Raw genomic sequence first — 18715 nt, 5'->3', positions numbered from 1 at the left:
TAGGGAAGTAAAGCCGGCAGACTTCCACGGAGGCGTGGCGTTCCCGGGAACGTTTTACAAGCAGGCAAATAACTCTTAATAGGGCATCACTCAGAATGCTGCCTGGGATACGGCAGCAACCGTAAAACAGGTGACAGGCTAGGAGCCCTCTGCCAGGCTGGCTGTGACCAGCCTTTCTCTCCCACTCGAGACAGCATTCAGAATTCAGGGGCCTGCGGGAAGCCCCAATGGGGGGATGACTCCTAACCCTCTCTCTGAAAACGGAACAAGGAGCCGCTTGCAAACATCAGCCTGTGTTCCCATAAACAGGACCCCACAAGTGACCGTGACCCCGGCACGACCCGGGAGCTGCTCCTCTCTGCATCTCCCAACATCAGGGGGCCCCAGGGGTCAGAAAACTCCTGGGCTTGACATCCTAACCCCTCCTCATAAACTCCTTGGGTCAGCCTGCGAGCTGCCCTCACCGCTTCCCAGCCTGGGAGCCCCCCAGCTTTGTCTCCTCTGTGCCACAGTCTCCGTTTCTGCCACTCAACTTCGTCTGATGGAGTTCTGCAGCCGGATACCACCCTGGTTAGCATCAGAAAATGACCCTAACCCCCGCATTTCCAAAAGTGCACTCCTAGATTCCCTGATACGTCACAAGTGTTCTCCAAAGCTGAGCACATGCAGCACTTTCCAAACATATTTGAAGAGGTTTTCTGGTCTGCACAGCGGGGACAGTGAACGTGCCTCCCCACGTGCGGTCAGGAACAAGTACCGAGGCCCCGCGTGGTATTGAGGCCGAGAGTGGCTCGAGCCTCGAGGGCTGGGATGGGTGATTTCACGTGGAAAGGTGGGCACCTCGCGGAAACGCAGAGGGAAACAAGTGATGTGTCGGCGGGCCCTTCTTGCTGCTGGGGGAGGCTTGGAGGGCAGAAGGGAAGGGGCCCCTCCCCGATCCACGTGGTCCCGCACTGGCTTGAAGCTGCAGGGAGAAGCCAGTACAGGTAAATGCCCACTGGGTGGCAGCAGAATCCAACGAATAAGATTACAGGCCCCTCCTCCCTTCCCACCCGGCTCCCTTTACCTGCCAGGTGAGGGCTTAGCAAGGCCCCTCCTTTCCTCCTCTGCCCCTTCTCACCGGACCCTTGCACAGACGGAGCCTCTGCGAAGCGCCCAGCTCCCAGGGCCTTCGCTGACTTGTTTGCTGAACACCTACTGTGTGTCAGCACCTAGGATACAGCCATGAGCAAAGCCTGCGATGCACAGAGTCAGAGGCCTGTGGTCCTCTCCCTTCTCGGCCCAGATGCCAGCCAGAGAGGGAAAGACAGTGTGTTCTCAACAGGGGTGAAAACTGGTTCTTGGAGAATAAGAAAAAAAACTCACTCTTCTAATGTAGAAAGCACAAAAACACAAACAGGACATAAATGATATCTATGGTATTAAAATTTCCAGGCGGGTACAATTAGGGTAAAAGGGCTCTTTAAGGAGGAAGTGAGGGGAAAGGTAGAGAAACATGAGTTTAAGCCAAGCCAGGGCTCACTCGCAGGGCCATGCCTCCAGCACCCCTGCCAGGCACCCCATGTCCTCTTGATGTTGACAGGAAGGGGACCTCTCCCAGCCTCTGTCTGAAGGGTCTAGCCCCTCCTCTGTTGCTCTCCGCCCCTGCTCTCCTGCCCAGGTGGGTTTTCTTGCACGAGAAGGCGTACCAGGTGCGGGACACAGCCATTGAGTCCTCGGTGGTGACCAAGGTGAAGGGCTTTGGACACTATGCCAACCGAGTCATGGACGTGTCTGATTATGTGACCCCACCCCAGGTAGGGTCCCCCTACCTACCCCAGGGTGCTTGGGTGCCCAGACACTGGGCAGGTTGAAGGGGAGAGGGCAAGACAGGGAGAGTGCCAATGGGATGCCCAAACCAGATTCTGTGGCATCGGTGATCCAGAGAACTCCTTCCCCGGCATCCGGGAGGTGTTGGGGACTTGGGTCTGCCTCTCCACTAGGCAGCGCTAGGTATGGGGGAAGCTGGGTTTCTCTGTAGCCCTGGCACAACTTGTCCTGAAATCAAGGACAACACGCGGAGCAAGAAGGGCCAGGTGGGTGGAAAGAGCCTGGCTTGGACCCCACCTCTGCCTTTTATTAGCCCCGTGACCTTGGCCAGATCTCTTAGTCCAAGCCTTGGTTTCCTTGTCTGTACAGTGGGGATAACAGAATTAGCACCGTTGCATTTTTCCTCTCCCTTCTCCTCCTCCCAAGGGCACCTCCGTGTTTGTCATAATCACAAAGATGATTGTAACCGAAAACCAGATGCAAGGATTCTGCCCAGAGGTGAGGGGAGGACAGCATGGTCAGGGGGTGGGGTGAGGGTGTGAGCAGAGGCCCAGGGCCCAGCCTTGGAGCTGTGTCCGGGGACCTCCACCCTCCAGAGGCCGCCGATGGGCAGGCCCCGCCCCCGCAGGGGCCAGTGCGGGTCCTGCACGCACCTGTCTCCCTGCAGAGCGAGGAGAAGTTCCGCTGTGTGTCAGACAGCCAGTGCCAGCCCGAACGCTTCCCAGGGGTGGGTGAGTGCAGCTTCTTCCCCACCTCTCACTGCCCCGCACTGTCAGTGGGGCCCTGGGGGCAGCACATCCCCCCCAGGGGAGAAGCCACCCTAAGGGAAGGGGTGGGAATGGGCCTGTTCCATGTCACGCTGCCAGCACTGATGGATGCGGGCTGTGGGCCAGCCTGGCGGGGCTGCCCCCAGAGTTCCCAGGCCAGGGGTGGTGCTGCAGACAGGTGTGCCATGAGGTGGCAAGTGCTGTCACGGAGGTACCGTGGGACCCCGGGGTGGTGGGGGGGGCGGGGAGGGAGAGAGATTGGTTCCTGGAGGGTGACCCCGAATGGCTTCCTAGAGATGGGCCCTAAAGGATGGGTAGGATTTGGCAGGAGAGAGAAGCTTCAAAAAGGGCATTCTAGGCAGAAGCAACAGAAGCAGCAAAGGCTCAGAGGCGAGAAAGAGCAAGCGGTGAAGGGGTCTTCAGGGAGCCTGGGGCTTGGAACGTGTGAGGGGAGGGCTGTCACCTCCCTCTGGCTTGTCTAGGGCTCAGGAAGTGAGGAGGGGAGAGCCCTGCAGGGCTAACGGACCCCCAGTCCCTGGCCCTGCCTGTCCTCTACCTCCACCTGCAGGGTCCCTGTGTGCGTTGTGGGGGGTGCGTCCCTGATGGAGGGGTGGGGGGAGGAAGGGGTGAAGGGCCAGGGGTGCACCTAGCAGTTCTGGCTCCACCCTCGCAGGGATCCTCACGGGCCGCTGCGTGAACTACAGCTCTGAGCTCCGGACCTGTGAGATCCAGGGCTGGTGCCCCGCCGAGGTGGACACGGTGGAGATGTAAGGACCCGAGGAGGGCAGGCGGGAAGAGGACCCAGCCCAGCTCTGCTCTGCCAGCAGGGGGAGCTCTGCATCTCTGGGCACCCCCAGGACTGTCCACTCCCAGGGCTGGCTGTGCCCACTGGGAGATGCTCCCAGGAAGGTGGTCCCTGGGGTGAAAGCTCCTCCTGTTTCCCCTCTTCTTCCCAAGGCGCTAAGACCTCCTGCTCTCGCCCACAGGCCTGTCATGATGGAAGCTGAGAACTTCACTATTTTCATCAAGAACAGCATCCGCTTCCCCCTCTTCAACTTTGAGAAGTGAGTTCAAGCTCCCTCCCTAAAACCTACAAGCAGTGCTGCCACCCCACCCTTCCCCCCCATCCCCCAGCTTCCCGGGGCTGCTATTCCCAGCCTCCCCAGGGTGGACCCTGGGGCCAGTTTCTCTGCCAGCCTCCTGCCCTGGGGCTCGGGACCCACGGGGGCTTTTGCTCAGAGCAGGGGAGGGACAAGCTGAACCTGGGCCTGGAACTCGGATGCCTCCGCAGGTGGGGCCCGAGGCGCTCCTCCCATCTCTCTTCTCCCCACCTCAAGCCCAGTGTGCGTGTCCCCTTTCTCTTAGTTCAGCCCCTCTTCTGTGACTTCCCCATTTGGCGACTCGTGGGTGGGTGTCGGCCACATGCAAAGCACAAGGCGGGCACAACAGAGGAGCCATGGGTAAAGACCCCTGCCCTCTGGGAGCCCCAGCACACAGAACCTTCTACGGGAGGGAGGGGTAATCACCAGAAAGATGTAGGGACAGAGGTAAGGGAGAAGGCGAGCGGCCAAGAGAGCGGGGGCCCTGAGGCTCCGGACGGCTAGAGGAAAATCCGAGCGTGACTGTCCTCGCGTTAACCCTGGACCTTGCCCTCTCCTCCCCAGGGGAAACCTCCTTCCCAGCCTGACTGCCACCGACCTGAAGACATGCCGCTTCCACCCCGACAAGGCCCCCTTCTGCCCCATCTTGCGGGTGGGAGATGTGGTCAAGTTCGCGGGGCAGAATTTTGCCAAATTGGCCAGCACGGTGAGTAACGAGCAACTCTTCCCTTCCCTGGCCTGGGGGCCCTCGGGCAGGGGGAGCGGCTACTGGGGAAGAGGAGCTGCCTGCGGCGCAGCGCCACCTGGTGGGGGCATCCCAGGCCTGCGACCGGCTTTGTGCCTGTCCTACCCACCCCTGCCCTGAGTGGTCTTGCCTCCCGCCCAGCCTCAGTTTCCCATTCCTGTCTTCACGCTTCACCTGCAGGCAGAAGCCTCAGATCTCCAAGAAGGTCTGCACTGTGGGAAAGCGGATCTGTGGCCACTTTCCTGGGTTGTAGCTAAGGGACTAAAGACACCAAAAACAGGATTTAGAGGCTCAAGGGCGGTCACCCTTAACTACAGAACTTCTTTACGAAGCAGCGTGTGACAGACCACTCTTCTTTCTCCCGACCTCCGTCCTCCACCTGGAGAATGAAAAGAAATCACTTGTCCATTTGTCGTGACATGCACCCCCCGCACCGGGACCCACTCCACTCCGACCGCGGACCGGGAGTCGGGGGCTGTGGGAGGGCTCACATCTGCCCCCTTTCTCCACCCAGGGGGGAGTTCTGGGCATTAAGATCGGCTGGGTGTGCGACCTGGACAAGGCTTGGGACCAGTGCATCCCCAAATATTCCTTCACCCGGCTCGACAGCGTTTCTGAGAAGAGCAGCGTCTCCCCAGGCTACAACTTCAGGTAACCCCCGTCGCCCTGGGACTTCGGGAGAAGGAGGCAGGGCTGTCCTAGAGAAGGACACTTCAGGCAGCAACGCATCCTGGGCAGAGACGGTCCCACTTCCTCCCCCTCAGATTTCAGCTCAAAATTAGGAAGGACTTTCCAGCAGTCGGCCACTCGGAGACGGACAGGCCATCCTGTGAGTTCCCCGTCACAGGGAGGGACCGTGTGGAGGATTCATGCTCCCAGCCGGCAGTTAGAGTACAAGACCAGGTCTCCTGAAATGCTGGGTTCTGTGATTCTGAGCCCATTCTTAGCTCCGGCTCTGAAGCTGTACGTAGTCCCACTCGTCTCCTGTCCCTGAATTTTCTGAGGTTTCTCACTTCACAAAGCAAGGGCGATAATTGGTATCATTTTACAAGGTGGAAATTTTGCATTTCTCTCCATAACCAGGAGATTTCATCTGAGTCACAAATAACAATTACAATGGCCGTTAGTTTTTCAGTGCCTTTCCAAACAAGAACTCATGCCAGTCTTTAAATATCATCTCAGTTATATTCCCAATGGCCTTGAGACATAAGGGATCCCTCTCCCCATTTTGAAGAAGGGGAAAGAGAAGAACTTGGGGTAAACTACTGGGAAACAGCTGAAAGCCCTTGAAAAGCCTTTGACCTTCTCCCATCCTCATTTCCTTATCTATGAAATGGTGATGGTATCCTTATTATCTTGAGCCTATCAGCCAGTGTGTGAAAAGCTTCAGCTCTCGGGAGGTTTTTTTCCTTAATTTTTTAAGATCCTAAAGTTTCTGGCAGGGCCCTGATTACGTACACAGTGTTATATACACTAAACAGGCTAAATTAGGTAAATAGGCAGGTATCAGGAAAAAATAGGTATAAGAATATATTTCAGTTATATATTCAAATTTCCTTTGTTATAGTGGTATTATCTAATATAATAGTAAACATAAGCAAAAAAATCATTTCACCTTTTTTCCCACCTTTATTTGTAGTTTAAAAGAATAATTATCTGCCCCATTAAGCTTTATATTTAATAGTTTAAAATATATGTGTATTCTCTGGAAAGAAGAATTTTTTAAAATTGAAAGTGCTATCATAATCAACTCTAAACTTAAAAAAAAAAAAAACCCATAGGAAACAACACATATTTTAAAGTAGGTTAAAAATACTGTTCAGCTCCCTGGCAGAAACTGGCATATTTATTCAGTCAGTACATCACGCTGAAATCAATACAAAGGATATTTGTATGGTGGCTTAAAATAGTAACAAATTAATAAAATCCTCGTGATCTCAAATGCAAGTTTTCATCTTCATAACGTCTCTCTGGCCATTGGGAATTCTTCAACCTTCCAAATAACTCATTTGGCAGGAGAGCTTATGAAGAATATGGCTAGTTTGAAGACCCCAACTCTTGGTCTCATACAGCTTTAGAACAAAGTCTTTCATTTAAAGAAGAATTGGTTTGGACTTCCTTATTTCCAATTTGTAGTGGCTTGGCTGACACGCACACACACACACACACTCGCACACACACACACACACACACTGCCCCCACCCTCTACCCTCTATCACCCCTAGGCACAGCAGGAGAGCAGGAGATGGATTTGGTCCTAAATAAGCTTGGGTTAAATTTGGAGAGACAGGAACTTTCCTGGTGGTCCAGTGGTTAAGACTCTGTGCTTCCACTGCAGGGGGCACAGGTTCGATCCCTGGTCGGGGAACTAAGATCCCACATGCCGCGCAGTGCGGCCAAAAAAAAAAGAGAGAGAGAAAATTTGGGGAGACAGGTCAGAGGGTCCCTAAGGACCCTGCAAGCTCAATTCCCGAGGGCCTAAAGGAAACCATCTGAGAGGTGTGGGCCCTGGATGACTGACCCCCCTCACCAAAAACCTCCAGGCCGGAGTATGAAGAGGCAAAGCTGCTGCGTTTGACCCTATGGTTTAAGAGTGTCCAGAGGGCCCGAGGAGTAGCCTGGGCGTGGGGGAATCTCTGTGGCCATGGCAAGCAGGGGGCTGTACCCAAGCTTCCTCAAATCCCTCCCCCGGGTGACCACCCACTACCTCATGTTGCCTTCAAGCTGCTGGTACCACACGGACACCCAAGACTAAGTTAAGATCCCCCGCTGGGGAGGCTCCAGGCCACCCATCTGAATCCTCTGTTAAGAGAAAAAGGGTCACGGCCAGGCTCAGCGCAGCCGCGGTGCGGTTCCTATGACGCGGTAGAATGTGTCTGCTCCGTAGAATCCCGCAAGGCTCCTTGCTAGAGGCCCGATACTGGCCGCCCCACGTACAAAGTGTCCCGTGTGCTCTGGCTCAAGATTCCTCACCCCTGCCAAGGAGGAGCTTCCGTCCCCCCACTTCACAGATGAGAAAATGGAGGCATGCGAGTTAAGTCATTCTCTCAGGGTCACAGAACCAGCAAGCACGGGTGCCTGAACGCAAACCTATTTTCCTGGCTGTTTTCCACCCCATAGGAAGGCTACGGTCATTCGCTTTTGTTTATCCTCAGAAAAACACAGGCAGTGGGGTTGATACTTTCATCCCCAGTTAAAGACGAAGAATCTGAGGTCCCGGGAGGCTAAAAGACTAGCAGCTCCTGGAAGCACCATTCCTTGCCGGGCCTTTTGTCTCCCAAACAAATTCATCTGCCTCTCCCTCTCCAACCGAGGCCAGATTTTTTTTTTTCCCAACGTTCTGCTGTTGCCATTTGCTCTGGAGGGAATGGAATCATTCAGCCAAGATTCAGCCTTGTTTTAATCTGAAAACTCTGACATCCAGAGGCAGCTAGAGACTCGCATTTCCATCACTAATTACGTCTGCAGCTCCTTTCCAAATGCCGCCCCCACCCCTGAGGATCTTTGCCTGCAGACTCAGAGACTCAGATAATTTAGAGCTGTTAAAGACCCCTGGAAGAGACCTAGACTAAGGCGGTCATTTAGCAGATAAGGAAGCAGACCCTCCAAAGGGGGAAATGATGAGCCCAAGGTCACGGGTGCACCTTAGAGTCTCCTTAGACGTCATTTGCTCCCAAGTCCTACATCATTCTTGGAGGTGCAGCCCCAGAAAAGGTCTGTCCATCATTGGCGGCTCTGATTATTGGAGAGGTGACCTCGTATTGAACTAAAACGTGTCTCCTTTCAACTCCCACCCAACACCTGGTGCTGTCCATCTAAATTAACCTTTCCAAGTACCTTGAGGGTGTGCAGTTGGTGGGTTCGTCCACATTAGTCCCAGACAAAGTGCAGCATTCCTAAAAATAAGAACTAGCAAGAATCGCGAATTCCATGGTGCGCAGGGTGACGGGCCCCAGAGGCAGGGTTCCTGCATGGCTGGTGCACCCTTAGCTCACGAGAGCAGGACTTTAACCAGAACACTGCATTCCCCAAAGTGCTGGGAACAGGCAGTGTTGCTGAGGGAGTACTGAGTGTGCATTTGCCCATGAGTGGGTGTGTGTGTGTTTGTGAATGAGTATATGTGAGTGAGTGTGGACGTGTGGGTGTGAGTGTGTGCATCAGTTGTGTGAGTTGGTGAGTGTGTGTGAGTGTGTCAGTGAATACATGTGCGTCTGTGTGTGCGTCTATTAAAATACTGTATCGGGGGACTTCCCTGGCAGTCCAGTGGTTAAGGCTCTGCGCTTCCAATGCAGGGGACGCAGGTTCGATTCCTCTTCGGGGAACTAAGATCCCACGTGCCTCGCGGCCAAAAATAAATAAATAAATAAATACTGTATCAGTCAGGGTCCCAGCAGGGAACAGATGGCATATGCAAACTGGGTAATTTGAAGAGAGTTGAATACAGAGACTGTTTCAAAGGATATAGGGAAACCACAAAGGATAGTGCAGTGTCTGGGGGCAGTAACAGGACGTTGGTGACTGTCCAAGTGTGGGGTAGAGGGGAGGGAGCATGGTCAGAGGAGATACCCAGCACAAGTCTTTTTTTTTTTTTTTTTACATCTTTATTGGAGTATAATTGCTTTACAATGGTGTGTTAGTTTCTGCTTCATAACAAAGTGAATCAGTTACACATATACATATGTTCCCATATCTCTTCCCTCTTGCGTCTCCCTCCCCCCCACCCTCCCTATCCCACCCCTCTAGGTGCTCACAAAACTCCTAGCTGATCTCCCTGTGCTCTGCGCCCAGCACAGGTCTTGACGACTTTCCTTTGTGATATCACAGCCCTGCCCTAACTATTTGAGGTCTCTGAGCCCTTCATGCCCCTGGTGAAAGCACTGATTGCCCAAGAAAAATGCACATGTTCACACACGTGAGCAATTTTTCAGGCAATTTCATTTTTATGAAGGATACTTTATTTCTACAAATAAGATTAAATCCATTCTCTGAATAATACATCCAAGCCAAACAGAGTAACGACATGAAAACTCTCCTCCCTCCCCCAGTCCTACTCCTTTTGCAGGAAATTAACCACTTGGGCAGTTTGTCCATCTTTTTTCTCTGCATTTATATTCATGCAGCATAAAATTCCAGGACTCTGAAGGCCTTTGAAAGCTTATCCCTGGACCTCAGATTAAGAGCCCCTAGGGTTAAGTTTGCAAAGCCCTTTCACACCTATTTTCGACAGGATTTATAGCTCGTTGTCTACCCCTCACCCCCAAGGTAGGCTCAAAAAGATTTTGAGACTTGCCCAAGGTTGCACGGCCTGATGAAGAGGAACGCTGGTCCTCAAAGCCAGGGACCTGATCTACCCATTGATCCTAGCACACCTTCCACCGACACATTGCTCGCAAAAAAGAAAACAAGAAAAGAAAAGCAGCTATAAGGGATATACCACCCCCCTCCCCTCCCCACCCCCATCCTGATTGCTGGAATGATAGGAGAGAAGAAAAAGGGTGCATTTAGCAATGTCTGATTTCTTGTTCCTCCCCTGAGAGTTCCTAAGACAGCTTTGCTACTAAAAGGCAACGCAGTTTTGGATTTCCTCTCTCGGTGTCTGGGACAAAAAACACTCGTTCAGCTGCTAGATGTTCCTCGTGCTGTAGGTGTTTCTAGTGATCGTTTCGTGTTGGAAATGTACCCACAGCAGCTTTCATGAAGCTCTGAAATCTGGCGTGTGTTCTGCTTCCATGTTGCAACAGGCAGATCAGCAAGATCTCAGGCCAACTGACAGAGACAGAATCGAGCTGCACCCTTGGCTTTGATCCTTCTTTCTCCAATCTGGATTTTTCTCCTTTCAAAAGCCATAGAATATGTGTTAAGTGCAGCCATTTCCATCATTTCCACAGAAACATGTGAAGGCCCTCTTGGATGGGGCATACTTGCTTGAATTCTCCCTGATCCATTTTCCCCTTCACTTTCTTTAGCTTACGGTGAGAGGCGAGGCAATTAGAGCAATCCTGAACTTATTCAGCCCTTGCTAACTTCCGTGTCTACCCTATCTTCACAACCACCAACCTTATGGGTAGAAGATATTGGCTAACACTCACAGAGCGCTTACCTGTGAGCCTGGGACTTAGCAAGTGCTCTTTGTGGATTATCCCATTGACTCTAAAGAGGGAGAATTTTAGAGCTGGAAATCTGAGGCTCAGAGGTTGCATTTATCTGCCCCAAACCACACAGCAAATGGTGCTGGAGCTGGAATTCAAACCCTGGCAGGCTAGCTCCAGAGCATGTGCTCACAGCCACAGGTATCCTGGCAGGACCGGTATGGTTCCTCCATTTTACAGATGAAGAAACTGAGGCCAAAAAAAAGATTGCTGCCAAGGATAAGACAGCTAGTAAACCAGGCTCTCAGGTATATCTTCTAGCTCTGTGTCCATTGAACCTTCCCTGCCTCATTAAAGATAAATCGTAATATGTTCAATTTTTTAAAAAAGATCAAACAAGCCGTATTTTAAATGTCTTCCTTTGAGGCGGATTAGATTCCTAGAACATGAGTAAATCACTGTAGCTTGGGACCCTTCTCGAAGGGGAAGAGTCCCGCCTGCTGGAAGGATGTTGCCTCAACCCCATGCAGTGAGCCTGCCAGGAGATATTTTCCCATCAGTATAAAATCAACTGTAAAAGTATTTTTCAGCTGGCAAAATTACTTCCTACCAGGCAAAAGCTTTGCTGCGAACACCACCTCCCTCACTTAGACGCCTGGATTCCAGGCCCAAGTTTTCCCTTGCAGGCCCAGCCCAGATCCCGCAAGTTTGTTGCTGTTGTAACAGTTACGCGTCGTCGCTGCTTTGGGAAGGAATTTCCACCACTTCTTGGGAGATGGATCGTTTCTAAACAGATGTCTGAGAGCTTCCAAGGGATTTGAATGTGGTGATAAAAACCCTTCTCCATTCAGCTTATTGACTGCCGACGATTACAAATGTCAGCTCAGCGTGGGGAAGCGCTGCTAAGGGTTGGAGCTGTCCATAGCTGAATTGGGCTGCTCCCACAGGTAATGGCTCCCTCTCACTGGAGGTGTGCAGGCAGCGGCAGGGAACCTCTCATGGCTAAAGTGGGGGAGGGCTTGGAGGATTTCTTTTAACATATAATTATATCACGTGCTGGGCTTCGCGGCTGACCCGGAGATGAACGGGACCAGTTCCTGTGATCAAGGAATTTTTGATCTAGTGGAGATGGTAAACCTGAACCCAAATAACAAAAATGTTTATACAAAAAAACATTTGATGCTGGGGCGAGCCAAGAATAATTAAGATGAGGCAGAGGTGAAACAGCAGCGTCCAGGCTGTGGGTCAGAAGACACAGGCTATGGTTCAGGCCTTGCCACAAAAACTCAGTGTGATTTTTTTGACAAGTCTCATTCCCTCCATGGGCCTTAGTTTCCTCCTCTGTAAAATGGGTTGGTTAAAGGTGATCATCTCTAAGCTCTAAAAGTCTGAATCAGTGCATGTGGGCATCTGGGGAAGGGCTCTGGAAACTTGGGCTGCTGAAGCATGCACTCTTATTTCTAGACCTGTGATATATATCACAGTGGAATGTAGCTTCCACACTGCCCTGCAGCGATACCTCTGACAAGTGACTTACTATGGTAGTTGACTTTGTAACTTACTCATTCTTTATGTGTTGCTGCTTGAGGCAAGAGATAGCACACACACACACACACACACGCACACGCACACGCACACGCACACACACACACACAAGCTTCTCAGTACTGTCAGGCCTCAGAAGTGTTCGATTCAGTCCTGTGTTGGGGGCTTCCTGTCTGGTCACAGAACAGGTATCTCAGTGAGGGGCCTGGTAGGAAAGCAGGCTCAGCTGGGGTTTGTGAAGAAACTCACACACAGGGCCTAACAGCGTGGGAGCTGTTTCCACCCCTAGTCCCCCAGCCAGTGGAAAGGCTGGGAGCCTGGCCGAGAGCTGGGGTCCCTGGCAGGAGAAGCCACAGAGCAATACAGCCTCAGGCAGAACCGCAGGGAAGCAGCAGGTGGAATAAGTACCCCACCTCTCTCCTTCCCACCCTCTGATCCCCGGCCAGTGCCGGCCAGTTCTTCCCAGTAACCAACGCACCCCTCCAGAAACCCGAGGCAAAGAGGGGCAGGAACGTGGCCTGCAGAGGTCAGCCTTCAGGGGCCCATGATCAGAGGCTGGGTGTTGGGATCGTGGAGGGTAGTCAGCGCACCAGATGACTGTCCCCACTTCACTCAAACACCCGGGCTCAGGGGGCCTCCCAACCCCAATGGCCTTCCCTGCCAGTGCCGCCCCGCCCCCAGGCTTCCTTCCCTTTCCTGGCTCAGCACTTCTCCCGTCAGCCACATAGCGCTTTTTATTGCAGCTATTCTTATCCAGACTCCTTGAAGTTCCATGGGAGCCACTGCTTTAATAATTGCCCAGGTGTCTGGGCGGTGTCTGGGCTCTGATCTCTCCCCAGATAGTTCTGGCATCATCACAGTCAGAGCCACACTCTGCTTTCCTCCACAGCTGAGGTGTTTTCTCAGGCACCAGCTGAACAAGCTCCCTGCCCGCCGCTGAGGCTGCAGTGAACTCTCTTTCCTGGATCTTCTCTCAGGGAAGCAGCAGTGGGTGAGCAGTGGGTGAACAGGATTCAAGAGGCCTGAGTTCAGATCCCAGCTGTGCCCCTGCAGGCCCAGTAGCCTGAGGAGAGCTGTGGTGCTTCCCTCCAGCCTGGAGAGTCTGGACAGCGTTGCCTCATGGTGATAGATAATATTCACGGAAAGCTGCAAGCCGGGGCTGTGCTCAGCCTTCCCCTCCAGCAGTTCATGGAATCCTCTCCAATAAGCCTGCAGCTGTTGCTATATTTCCATTTCATACCTGGGGGAAACTGAGCTTCAGAGAAATAAAGCACTGTGCCCCAGGTTATGTAGCTCATTCAAGTGGCAAAGCCAGGATTCCAGCCCAGGACTGTCTCGTTTCAGAGCCCCTAAGCCAGCAAGTATGCCATGGAGCTGTTGTTACCAGGCCTCGGTGAAATAATGGGTGTGGAAGTCTCCGGCCTGGCGCTTAGCTGGAGCAAGCGCTGCACGTGTATTATCTCCCTACCCTTTTCCCCATTTCCCCTCCACAGGGGCTATTCCCACCAAGAGCGCCTACTTTCCCACCCAGCCAGCTGCCAGACCTAAATGTTTCTGCTGGGGAGAGAAACAGCCTTTGTTACCACCTTGTACTAGCTCTACCTGAAGAACAGCGAGGAATGCAGAAGCCCGAGTCACTAGGAGGAAACCTGGAGGCTGACATCGCTAAGCTCCATCTGCGAGATGTTGAGAATCTCCGAAATCCATTTATCCCTCCAGCAAGCATTTACCCCACTCCTTGCTGCGCTGGGTAGGCCCTTGGGCAAAGAGAGACAGTGAGATCTAGCTTGTAGTCAACAGTCCCAATTATTAACTACAGTCTGGTGTGGCAGGTACTGGAGTAGAGGCCTGGATCCCAGCAGAGACAGGAAAGGTAGCCTAGGGGGACTTTACAGCCCCAGTGCTACACTGGTAAGCCAGCTCTCCGGAGAAAAAGAAAACGGCGCTGATTTGTAGGGCCTGCCGATTTCCGTAGTGGAAATACTCCACCACGGTCAATTTCAAGCTAAAGCATGAAGTCCCTGAACGTGGAAGTGGGAAGAGAGACACACACTGGCTGTGGCGGCCAGGGCCAGGTGTACCAGCCACGGCCGCTTCCATCTGGCTCTGTCCTCCACCCACCAGGGCTCTCTCTGAGCTTCTTCAAAACACCACGTCCTTTCCCTTGACAGGGCTTGCAGATCCCTCAGCCGGGAAAGCTGCCCTCGCTCTGTCCTTCTTACCTTTCAGCTCTCCATCCTTCAAGTCTCAGCTTTCACGGCACTTCCACCAAAGCCTACCTTGACCCTGCAGCCTCCATCCAGCGTCTTGACTACCTGTGCTCTAGAATGGCGCTCTTCTCCTTCCTAGCCCTCATGTCCGAGTTTACCTATTTATGGGTTACTTCCAATTTTACGTATTTATGGGATTGCATGGTTCATTCGTATTTCTCTTCCTCGCATGAGAGCAGAGCTTGCCAATGGGTCAGCAGTGCCTAGCACCGTGCCTGGCATAGGGTAGGGTGCTCCAAAGAGCTGCTGAATGTAGAAAAAAATGAGAGGCCATGGAGCTGGGCCCTAATGGATGAATAGGAGTTTGCACGGTGGAAGAGGGGAGGAGAGGGGAACAGAATGGGCAAAGGCACAGAAGTCTGTCTATGGAGTGTGTTCGGGGAGTACAGGAAGCAGATAGCGTGGTGTGTGTGCAGTGAGAGGGGTTCTGCAGATGAGGCTGGGAAGGTGGACCCAGCCAGGTTGAGGGGAGGGTGGTATTCCAGGCCAAGGTGTTGAATGGGGGTATCATTCTCACCAACTCTACTTCCCAGACGAGAAGACCAAAGCCAGAGAGGTAGAAATCGGAGGATTTGGGAGAAATCAGGGCCCAGGCATGGGGTAGCTCAGCCCTTTTATTTATTTATTTATTTGGCCACGCTGTGTGGCTTATGGGATCTTAGTTCCCCAACGAGGGATTGAACCCAGGCCCACGGCAGTGAAAGCACCGAGTCTTAACCACTGGACCACCAGGGAATTCCAAGCCCTTCCCCCCACCCCCCTTTTTTTTCCCCTGTTGCAAGAGAGTTCATTGACGATAAGGAGAGAACAGAGGGAACACGTCAAAAGAGAGGTGAGCCAGGCCAAGGAAGCCCCCTTCCCCTTTTTAGATGAGGAGGTTGGGGTCCTTCTTCGTACACTTCATGGCTCTCCTATGCTTTCTGTCCTACTCCCACCTGATGACTCTGGGTCATTTTGCAAATGCAAAAGGGGCTCTCAGCTGGGGAACTTGAAAGAAATTAGCCAGGACCTAACAGAAACCAGGCAACAACAACAACAAACAGTCTAGGATACTGGCTAAGAGTGTGGGCTCTAGAACTGGACTGCCCTGCTTTGAATCCCGTCTCCACTCACTGACTATTGGTGGTGTGACTTTAGACAAGTGGCATAACGTCTCTGATCCTGATTCTTCATCTGTAAAATGGGAATTGCAGCAGTACTGGATCTCATGGGGTGGTTGTGTGTATTTAATGAGTTAGTAGGTGTAGGGCACTTAGCACAGTGCCTCGCACACAGTAAGCACTCAATGTATGTTGGCCATTATTGTTACTAGTGTTATTATCTCAGGAGGCCAGAGAGTGTACTGGTTCAGACAAGTCTAGATACTATTATTTCACTTTACCTTGATCTCAGGATAAGAAGGGAAAGGGACATGACTTGAGCACGTACTATATCTGGGCACGTACTATATCTCATCTCATCCTTCCTGTAGCTCTTCTTACTCTCATTTATCAGTCGAGGTAAAAAGCTCAGAGAGGTTGAGTGACTTGCCAGGGGTCAGAAAGCTAGTTAAAGACAGCCATAGACCCACACATAGATCTCCTGGACTTTCTTAGAAGGTTTATTCCTAGGAATGTGGTATCCTTACGCTCTCTCTGTCTAATGTTGAATTACTCCCAATTTTAACTCATTCTTTGTCCTTTAGCAAATACTTCTTCTCCCTGAGCCTCAGTCTTCTCAGCAATAACATTATAAGAGTTTGTAATGGTCGGCGTAAATATTGCTAACTGCTGTAACAAACAGCCCCCCCATCTCAGTGGCTCAGCACAAAGGTTTGTGTCTTGCTCACGGCACAGTGCCCTGTGAGTCAGGGTGGGTGGGGAGCTCCGTACAGTCCTTCAGGGATCTGAGCTCCTGCCACCTGTGGATCAGTCTCCTCTAGGGCCTCAGTTCTCCCCTGGCTCTACAGCACCTGGCCACGAGGAAAGGGAGGATGAGGAAGGCACACAACTCTAACACACGTCAGCCCAGACGTAACAGACCTCACTTCCATTCACAGTCTGTTGACAAGAACTAGTCACAGGGCCCAGGTTAGATGCGAGGCGGCTGGGAAATATGGTCCAGCCGGGTGCCAGGAGAGAAGATAACCCAGACCCTGGTGAATGCCAAGCCCATCTCTGCCACAGGGTTGGGCCAGATTCTGTGATCTCCACTGGCCACACTGAGTGCAGAAGTCAGGATGTCTGGGTCCTTCCCCTGTCTGCAGCGGGGGCCTCCCCCCACCCACCAAGAGCTGTCCCTCCTCCTGCCCTCCCGGGTAGAGAACCAGTCCCTGCCAAACCCCCTCCAACGGTGTGTGGGTGGTGAGATATGATCTTATCATGCTTATTGCCTCTTGGAAGGCAGGTGCTGGAGGAAAACCAAGTCTGCTTTGGGTTTTCTCCCTGTTCCCTTCACATTCCTTCCCAAGATAAATTTAGCCAGCGCTGCTTTGAATGGCAGTGCCCAGGATGCTGACTTTTTGTTCGGGTCCATGTCAGAGCATTTTCCATGGCTGCAGCCGTAAGCTGGGGATGTAGCCCTCAGGACCACAGTCCCAGGCTCTGCCCGGCCCTTAGCATCTGTGACCCACCTCTCACCCTTGCCTGGTCCCCATCTCTCAGTTGCCACACGTCTCAGACAAGGGCCCTGAATTCTTCCATGATGTGAGACAGAACACAGACTGCAGAAGGGCTTTGAGATCCAGCACGAGGGCTGCCTGTGTCCTTAATGGCCACTTAGAGCTCAGAGGCAGGACAGTTCTGGGTTAAGAGCACAGATTTTGGAGTTGTAAGGGTGGATCAAAATTCCAATTCAGGCAGTCGTCCCTTTTGAGACCACTGACTGTTTCCTCCCAGGACACTGACCCTTACCATCCCCATTTTACAGAACAGGAAGCTCAGGCCTGGAGAGGTTTAGCTGGGTCAGGAAGGAGTGCAGGGGGAGGGCGGCCCATCTTCTGTCTTGCCTGTGCCTGGGCAGGGCTGTAGCCGTGTGCCCAAGTAAAGCACCTGTTACCTGACTAAGGCCTTAAAAAGGCTGTAAGGGCTTCCCTGGTGGCGCAGTGGTTGAGAGTCCGCCTGCCGATGCAGGGGACGCGGGTTCGTGCCCTGGTCCGGGAAGATCCCACATGCCGCAGAGCGGCTGGGCCCGTGAGCCATGGCCGCTGAGCCTGTGAGTCCGGAGCCTGTGCTCCGCAACGGGAGAGGCCACAACAGTGAGAGGCCCGCATACCGGAGGAAAAAAAAAAAAAAAAAAAGGACGACTGTGTGCAAAGATGCAGGCAGTTTAAAGGAAGCTAGGAGCCTGGGGAAGGACCAGAGCGGCCACCACAGGAAGGCTGCTACCAGCTAAGCCGGCAGGGCAAGGGGAGGGAGCAGTCACAGGACTGGAGAGGGTGCACCCGACAGGCTCTGGGCCTCAGGACGGAAGTCAGCAGAGGAACTGGGACAGGAAAAGCCCTCGCCCTTCTTCCCTCCCACCGTCTGGTTTCCTGTGGGTGCCTCCCACTGGCTGAACCCAGCTGGAACCAGAGGGCAGGAAGGAAGCAGTCTTTGCAGACCAGGCTCCCAGGCCCCCGCAGAGAAGGGCAGAGACTGGGTGTGGAGGGGCGGACAAAATGTCCAACATGGGAATCAGGAGAGCACCTGCCTCGAAGGGCTGGTCTCAGGGGTCAACCCTTCTCGCTAACAGACCTGCAAAGGGGGCCTGAGCACCCCCATTTTATAGGCGTGGGAAGTCAAACCCTGAGGGCTAAGTCCCCTAAAAGGCCCCACACCGCCAGCAAGTGGTGCAGCCTGGATTTGAACTCATTTCTGCCTGACCCCAAAGTTCCCTGGCAGCCAGAGCAGACAGTGGCCGATACTTACAGTTTCAGGAGGCTCTTCCCCACCACAGATGACCTTCCTCCCCTGCCCGTGAGCTCTCCATTATTTATCCCCTTGGGCTCAGCACTTCATTCTCCCTGCTGGACAGTTTGGAAGGCAAACATCCCTGGGAGGGGCGTCACGTCAATCACGGAACACTTCCAGGGAAGGAGTTTCTCAGACTCCCTCTTTGTGCTGGGAGAGGCCTGGGACTGGCCTGGGAATCTCTGGGGAGTGGAAACACTGAAAGGGAGGCACCGAATGAGACAGATGTCGACGCCACACAGTTACAGAGGTTTCTGAGTTCGTTCTCGACCATCCTCTCACTTAATCCTCACCATTTTCCTGGGATGCTGGCATCAGTAGCCTGTGTTACAGCTTTGGGACAGTAGCCCAAAGAGACTGCACTTTGCTACCGTTAGAGTTTTGCCCGTGGTGGGCAGAGCCGTGTAAGGGGAAACGCACTGGCTTTAGAAGCCAAAAGCCAAATGCGATTCGAATCCTTA

General features: G+C 52.9%; 1 protein-coding gene across 1 annotated transcript in view; it reads left to right on the top strand.

Annotated features, from left to right (window-relative positions):
* The window catches only part of P2RX3 (purinergic receptor P2X 3), a 28988-nt gene that overhangs the window by 5502 nt on the left and 4771 nt on the right, over positions 1-18715 (top strand). Inside the window, exons 2-8 of the mRNA XM_004264119.4 lie at positions 1661-1796; positions 2236-2307; positions 2477-2540; positions 3250-3343; positions 3563-3640; positions 4241-4382; positions 4936-5072. Coding sequence (XP_004264167.1) covers positions 1661-1796; positions 2236-2307; positions 2477-2540; positions 3250-3343; positions 3563-3640; positions 4241-4382; positions 4936-5072 — 723 coding nt within the window. The remainder of the gene's footprint in view (positions 1-1660; positions 1797-2235; positions 2308-2476; positions 2541-3249; positions 3344-3562; positions 3641-4240; positions 4383-4935; positions 5073-18715) is intronic.

The sequence above is a fragment of the Orcinus orca genome, chromosome 8, assembly GCF_937001465.1.
Source record: "Orcinus orca chromosome 8, mOrcOrc1.1, whole genome shotgun sequence".
Lineage (NCBI taxonomy): Eukaryota > Metazoa > Chordata > Mammalia > Artiodactyla > Delphinidae > Orcinus > Orcinus orca.
This window is presented reverse-complemented; position numbering and strand designations above follow the sequence as displayed.